This window comes from Homalodisca vitripennis, chromosome 4, assembly GCF_021130785.1.
Source record: "Homalodisca vitripennis isolate AUS2020 chromosome 4, UT_GWSS_2.1, whole genome shotgun sequence".
NCBI lineage: Eukaryota > Metazoa > Arthropoda > Insecta > Hemiptera > Cicadellidae > Homalodisca > Homalodisca vitripennis.
The window spans coordinates 104,047,501-104,055,865 of NC_060210.1; the positions used below are offsets into that span (position 1 = coordinate 104,047,501).

General features: G+C 33.8%; 1 protein-coding gene across 1 annotated transcript in view; it reads right to left on the minus strand.

Moving 5' to 3' along the window:
• The window catches only part of LOC124359864 (putative potassium channel regulatory protein), a 13,856-nt gene extending 5,691 nt beyond the window's left edge, over nt 1-8,165 (minus strand). Inside the window, exon 1 of the mRNA XM_046812970.1 lies at nt 8,008-8,165. Coding sequence (XP_046668926.1) covers nt 8,008-8,042 — 35 coding nt within the window. The 5' untranslated portion in view covers nt 8,043-8,165. The remainder of the gene's footprint in view (nt 1-8,007) is intronic.
• Nucleotides 8,166-8,365: the final 200 nt, after the last annotated feature.

Below are 8,365 nucleotides of genomic sequence, written 5' to 3' on the forward strand. Positions count from 1 at the left end.
GGGCTCCTCGACCAATCCATCTGTTTGGATATGCTTCATTTAAAAATTCTCTTACTTGTAATGTGTAATGAGCTGGAGCTCCATCCTGCATGAACCACATGTTTTTGCGTGTGTATAGTGGCACATCTTCGAGTAACTCATTCAGATTAGTCGTCAAGAAATGTAAATAATTTTCACCATTGAGCGTATCAGGTAAAAAAACTAATAAAAATTTTATCACCCAGAATAGCAGCCCATACGTTTATAGAAAACTGATATTGGTGACGGTTCTCTGAAAATAGCACGTGGATTTTCAATTGCCCACATATGAGTATTGTGGGTGTTAAGAATAGCCATTCTTGAAAATTTTTGCTTCATCAGTTAAAGATAATGTAATTTAAAAAATGTGGATTTCTTCACCTTTGGATAAGCCATTGGCATAGCTGAACACGAGGAAAGTAATCTCGAGGCAAAAGAGCCTGGACCCTTTGATAGTGATAAGAATGCAACTGCTGCTCGTGTAAAATCTTCCAGACAATTGAATTACTAACACCGAAATCCAAGGCTAGTTCTCTAGTACTTCTTCCAGGATGATTCTCTATTTCGTCCAACAACGCCCTCCTCCAATTCAGCTCTACACGTTGTACGTGGCCGTCCTGATTCTACCAACTTTTCCAGATTTAAAGGTTCCCGTCTCGCTTAGCCTTCTACGAATGGAAGAAAACATTTTATGAGTCGGTAACTGTCTATGAGGAAAATGTTCCTGATAGAGTCGTCTAGCCTGACGACCTGTTGCAATGTGCAAGACCGTACATTAAATGCATGTCTGCCATTTCACCATTAGTGTACATAATATTCATATTACCTGCCAATGATGAATAAGATATTATTAGCTATCAAAAATTAACTTCAACGGCACTCGCACTAACTTGTATTAAAGTACAGATCAACACACGCACTTAATGAGCAATGGAAAAATAGCTGCTTGTAATGTTTATTTAAATTATTATAAACAATGTTAAATTGTTAAAACATATGTTTTAAATAGAAATTATTTTGTTTCTCAAATCAAATATTTTAATAAAACAAGCTGTTTTAATTTCAATATTACATTTGTAGAGAGCTTAACAGATTTTGTCTATTTTTCATGCGTTTTGTATGTAATTAAGGATTATTTTTTTAAAGTTTGCGTTTGTCTTATTATAGAATTATTTTACATCTTTCTCTTCGAAAATTAAATTTTCTACAAGTAACGTGAAAAAATATTTTGTGTTTATTGTACATTTAACATAGTAAATCTGCTTCAAAAACCTAAATGTAACTTGTTTTTCGGGACCAAGTTTCGCGTATTTCGTCACATATCTTAAAAATTACTGTAGCTACAGGTCTGGAAACGGTTTTATTCAATTTTTCAGTTCATTTTACATAAATTACGCTAAATTGTACATCTTAATTAACAGCCAACAAATACCCGTAGGGCTTCGTTGCAGCAGGGAACTGAAATTCAGACGAAATCTTTCACCCTGTATAACTTGGTAACTAAGCATTTTCGGACCTATGTTAATTAGACCTTTTTTTCTTATTTTGATGTGAGGAATCACGCCCTGACTTATGGGGCAACCTTTTTTCAGAACACCCTGTATAATTATGTATTTTTATATATATATATATATATATATATATATATATATATATTTATACAAGTGTATTTATCTGAAGAAGTGTATCTAGATACACGAAAATTTATAAATGTTTAGAATAACCTGTTTCTGTATATATATTAATATATCCATAAAATTAATATTGGTCTGTTAGTTTTATAAATGAAGCCTTAGTGCGAACAAACTAGCTAAATTAGAAGAAAAAAAATATAATAGTTTTTAAAATTTGTACTTTAAAGAATCTTAATACACGTACCAAAAGTCACCAAGGGCGATGGGGGAGAGCTAAGGAGGGGGGTTTCAAAGGTACAAGGTTTTTCATTATTTGCATATATCTAAAATCATATTAAGTTTAGTGCAAACACTATTTATTATTATATTAAAGAGGGGAAAAGCGTTCAACAAAGATACTACAGATATTCGTCGCAGAATCGACATTATTCGTGGTATATACTTTGTGGAATAAACTGCCTTAAACTCGTAAATTGTGGGAATATGATTATTACGAGTATAACCTCACATAATCCCTCTGTAGGAGCGATGATTTGTTACTTTTTTGATTGGTGGAGAAGAAGAAAGGTCAGGTTTTATCTTGGTGGTTGACTTAACAGAAATCCATGTACCGAAATTTGTTACGGTCGGTGTGATTGACTAGAGTCTGGTAAGAAGCTAGAAACATGCTTTCCCACGTCTTTTCTATTGTATTGTGAGTAACGCAGTGATCATGAAACGTAGTAGGTAACTGGTCGAATTCAGTATGATGCTCGTACATGTTCATGGTTCCTTAACCTTCCTGACTGAAACTCTGCAGAAAAGGGATGGAAAGAGAAAATTGATATTTTGACATAGCTGGGAAGAAATGTTTTCGTATACACTTTTTCTCTTCCTGCCACTACAAAGAAAATATTCTTCTCTTAAAGTATTAATGCCATCAGCAGTGCGACAAGATCAACATCTTTCCCAAGAACAGCAAGTGTGTCTGTGTTTAATTTTTTTCGATCGCACTGTGTATGCAGACTCAGTTTGCGTCAATGGTAAAGGCTCGGATTTCAATAGTTTAATCTTCCTATTTTCACAGCACAATCTGAATCAATTGGGACTTGTTATCATTATCTCTAGTTGAATAGTGACTTTCATGTTCAGCTCAAAGTTTATCTCTACAGATGTTTATATCACAGATTTTCTCTCTTCATCAGCGCTATGAATCATTTCACTGTACTCGTCGAAAATAACAGTAAACAGTGCTGGTGATGTTATGACGTAACATAGTACAAATGCACACATTTGGAGCATTTAGCATACTGGAAGTGACAAGAGGTCAGAGTGGTTAGAAATAACGTTAACAAAATAAATACAATTCTGTGAAGTTTCTACTTGTTACGTGAGGCTACAATAATCATATACAAGGAAGTTACGAATTTAAACTACTGTAAAATAACTGTATAGGTATAATGCACTTAGTTAAACCGTTGTAAAGAACTGTATAGTTATAATACATGTAGTTAAAGCAGTTTCCTTCGCATATATGGCTTCTGTATCAGACAAGGGTGTAGGCTATTCGTATTTCCTTTGAACTGAAATTAATCTATTTTGTGTAAGGTACTATTCTACGTTTTGAGTGCATACTTTATCTGATCTTTGTCTGAGAACAAACTTTCCACGGTTAGACAATGATTTCCCTAATGGATGCCTGCTGGAGGAATTAAAATATCTTTTCTGTATGATCTTTTTGTCTGAATACCTGTCTCCAAGACATCTCAAAGGTGAAATTAACTATAGATTTGTAATGTTGCTTGCAACCAATGAGATGTCTGTTATGTGACACGTGGTGTGGCGTACCTCTGCTTTGATGTTTGGAGGGGAAAAGCGATTATTGCGCATGCGCAAACCAAGCCCCAGGGATCGTGGCACGCACTTTACCTTTTTTACATATCCCCACTAAACCCTCGTCTTGAACCGAGTCGAAGCCGAGAGTCTGAAATGCTTTAATTGAAAAGGTTATTGATTAAAGTACGAGTTAAGGTTCAGGTATATGTTTTGACATATAACTATCATATTGTAGGGCTTGGCTAACCACTCAACATTCTTACATGTTGAACTTCGTGTTTTAGGGCTTGAAACCTGGAAAAAGAGCAGACACATACTCCCGAAACGTTGTCTGTCAAATTTTGTAACACAACAATATAAAAGATCCGCAATTATATCATCGCTTCAAGCTACCTCCGATCAATGATTTTATGAATAAGGGGTGCTAACACAAAATAACATCACTCCTCCCTCTAATATTTAGTGTAAGGAAGTTTTAATTTTTATTTAAAGAAGATATTTCCGAGAATGCAATTAACAAATCAATTAGAATTAACGAATAGGATTTGCATCTTCAATAGTTTATCAATTGCATAAGGTGCATATTGTAAATAATCTTGAGCGTCGTAGGCTTTTGTACCATGTAGATGGTGGACCACAAAGATTATAAAACTGCATTTATATATCTTTAAATACTATTTATGCATAATATGTTCGATCTTATATTCTAGGGGCTCTGATATTGGGACGAATATATTGTGAATTAGTTATGAGTTTTAACCCATTTTCTGGATATGGTACTGTTCTCGGAACTTGTAGGTTCTGATATTCATCAACTCTTCCCTTGCACCTACGAATAAGAACAGTTCTGTATACTTTTTTAGCTTGTTTGCCACTTTTAAATTAATTTATTATTTGTACGTTCACTAATTACGTCTGTCCAATAACAAACCTTTAAATATTCAACTTGGGCAGCACTATAGTCTGGTATGTTCAGATTGAAAGCGGACATCTATAGGACTTTGGATATCGTGAGGTAACTCAATTACCGACTTTCTCTATTTGTAACAAACTATTTGAATACTTTTTTACATTTAACTCTTCAGATTCATCGAAAATGTATTGTAACCGTTTATAAACTACTGGCGTACATTTTCGATTTTAAATTAAATAATATTTTTATATAACATATAGTTTATACGGCATTTCTTTATATTCAATTACAGACATTCTTTAACCTCGTTTTTTACTTGAAGTTACCCGTGGCTTCATAAAATATTTGTAAAATAAAAGTCATTATATTAATTAGTGCACCTATGATGTAATATGACGGGGTCTTACGAAAATTTATTAAAAGTAAGCAGGTATACATGAAGTAGATATTATTTAAGTGTTCATGGTAAAGAGTATAACCTGACATCATTTTTGCACGATTGGGAGCATTGGTTCGAATTCAAATTTAGTGTATTTTCAAAGACACAGCTGGGTTCTGCCTTATTATCTCGATCAAGAAAATACAAATACATATATTTCGAAAACCTATTTCGGTCAAAAGGCGTTTACTTTTAGCTCTTGTCATAAACTTCTAGTTCAAGATATTTTTAGTACCATAATAGAGTTTACCTTCTTGTCCCGACAAAAAAAATATACATACGTAGGACTGAGACGTCTTCTTCGGTTAAAAATGGTCTCCTCTCGGTCGTTTAGATTCATTTACGGTGCCTTGGTTTACCTTTTGTCCAAATTCTACTACAATACAAGTGCGTGAGTTAAAGGTATGGATACACTCTGGTTAGTTTTTGATGGCTAAAGATGGTGGAATGGGACTCGGGTCACCTTTCTAGGAAATAAAAGTGAACTTTTTAGTCACTGTTACAAATTTTACAATTTCCCCAAAATTTGGATTTTGGGGGGGGCAGCTCAAAAATTTTAAAATGTAAAGACCCATTAAGAGAGCTTTCTATCTCAACCCATTACAAAATGGCAGCTAATTGAAATTAATGAATTTAAAAGTATGGATGAATCCTGCTCAACCTTCGATGGAAAAAGGTAGAAAATGAAACTCAGAACACCTCTCTGGGAAACAAAAGCGAAGTTTTGGTTACAGCAGGATGGATCACCTCCACACTATGGCCTGCATGTCCGCGAGTATTTGAACAATATTTTTCCAATTCGCTGGATTGCCAGAAGATATCGAGTGGCCACGAAGATTGTCAGATCTATCTCCACTTGGCTATTTTGTGTAGGGTTTGTAAAAAAGTATATAAAACGAAACCCCAATGCAGAATAGTTGCGGAAATCCCGCGAGAATCCATACCGCGTGTCGTTTAAAGTTTCTATAACAGGCTTGGACATTGTCAAACTGTCCTGGGACAGCAGTTTGAACATCTGATATAAAAAACACAGATACTAGCATTAAAAAGCAGTTTTATTGTCTAACGTAATTGTACTTACTAGTGATACTGTAACTTTACATTAAAAATTTTTAAATGCCCCCAATAAGCTCATTTTGGGAAAATGGCTCGCTTTTGTTTCCTAGAGGGGTGTCCTGAGTTTCATTTTTCTATATTTGTCCATCGAAGGTTGAGGAAGCTTCATCTATACTTTTAACTTTATTTATATCAATTAGCTGCCATTTTGTAATGAGCACTTTGATAAAAAAGCGTTTATTTCTGCTTTTGTAATTTACTTTCAGTCTAAATGTTTCCAGTGCCATAATTGCGTTTACTTTGTTGTACCGACGAAGAAAAGTATAATTACATACGGTACATAGAAATGAGAAGCCTACTCGGCCTAGGGGAAAATCCTACCTACTTCCTTTATACTTGCGACATAAGGGGAAAATCCTTCATGCAACTTTCCAAAATATCCTTTATAAGGTTTTGCATGATATAAGTCTTGTTCTTTTTGGACTGTAGTGTGGGATGAATAGATAGTTGAATCGTTCATTTCTCTGCTTTCCCTTAAGCACTTATTATATTGTGCCATATCTTTATGATAGGGAAGTAACCAGCGCGTGGTACTTTATGTGAAGAAATTCACAGCTTTGCTCATTAAGGTTGGTTTTATAACGGTATTTAAATAGTATCTACAATGCATTAGATGTTTTGAATTCGTCACTATATGTAAATTTAGATATCTAGTATTTGATATCTAGATATCTGCACTACACTACTGATCAAATACTTTATATTTAATATTATATACATTTTAAATGTAAACAGGTGTTTCAGTAAATTTGTCGAACTTGAAAGATCAATAACGGTTTAGTCTCAGTCAAATTTGGATTATGAAACATAAATAGTAACCTTTTTCCCAATCCTAAAGTGAACCCTAAAATATTCCAAACTTTTCTTATTTAAAAGAATATTTTACATCAAACATTAGCTGAATTAGTCCAGCCGTTCCGAAGATTAGCGCGTAGCAAGACATTTTGCGAGTCATTTTTATTCATAAGATATATCCGATTGCACACAATTAGTATAAAGTCGCTTTGAAACATTTAAGTCAAAGTTATTTAGTTTAAAGAAGTCAAAATTAAAGGCACTGCGTGCTTCTCCTTAATAATTAAGTACTTGACAATTTAACATCAGTAGTTTTACTAATTCATGTAATAAAGAGCACCTGTACTTTTATTCTATATTGTAAGATAATTTGAATTTGATGTTTTGCTATTGATCATTTGAAAGTATGACACATTGTTGTCATAGTAGGTAGGGGAATTATTGGTAAATATCATAAACCTGTTGGCAGTTATCCATTCAGTGACTAATATTTGTATTTAAAATTTACCAACTCTTTAAGTCCTCAAATACGTATAAAATACAAGATGGGCAACACCGATAATTTGCTAAATAAATGTTATTAATAAAGTCTGGTGTAGATTAGTTATGATTAAATTATTCGTAAGATGCAGTGTTTGTTAAATTGTGCTATTAAAATAAGAATAAAAAAGTACTCTATTTTAATACAGTAGTGAGTGCACTGTGGTCTGAAAGAGAGGCAGGAATATATTTATTCTCCTATATACATTCTTCTGCAGAAACGGAACAAACATATGGTCTTTTCTTACATTCAACTTAACTTGAACAGGCTTCTGGAAGTTTTAAAATAAATTACGAAATATAAATATTGCAATGTTCGTTATCCAATCACGTCTAGTAAATAAATAAATCAATATTATGTAATAAGTCAATATACATTGTCATTGTATAAATTGACGGCTAAATTAATCGTCTCGGTAAAATTAAATTAAAATTGACGTTTATGATTAAGAACGGTTTTTAATGCTTATTCTATAAAACTAAACACATACATAGTTTTAGTAACGTAGAAGATCAAAACGTACTAATTGACAAAAAATATCACATAAATTGGCCAATTTATTAAGTTTGACAATTACCACACCAAAGGTTTAAGTATCTGTAAATGTTATTCATACAGTCGACATATCCACATTTCGCAAATTTTAACCACGAGGGTAATTTGTGTCATTTGACGTGTAAATAAACTCTGTAAACTAAGCATTCTCAACTTCCGAGCCACTAAGCTAACAACTTACAACAGCACGAGTGACAGGAAAGCCGCTCCGGCCATGTCGACATTGAATATGAGAATATCTCACCAGCGCTATACAGCACAGCGCTATACACAATCGCGACTCCGCTGCGGTACAGTGTGGGAGCGGTCCCGTCAGCTGATCCCTCTGTCAGAGTGCCAGGGCAATACTGACCTTCGCTCCTAAATATAACACCTACCGACTTCTTCACCTGCCCCTGTTTACCATTCTTTACACACCAGTTAACTGTAAACACTGGCAAACTTTAACAGTGTAAGAGGTGTCAAGTCGCTCATTTAGTTTATCAAGTAATACTGACATTATTTTATATTACTGTTTTAAGTAATTATAACTGATTATC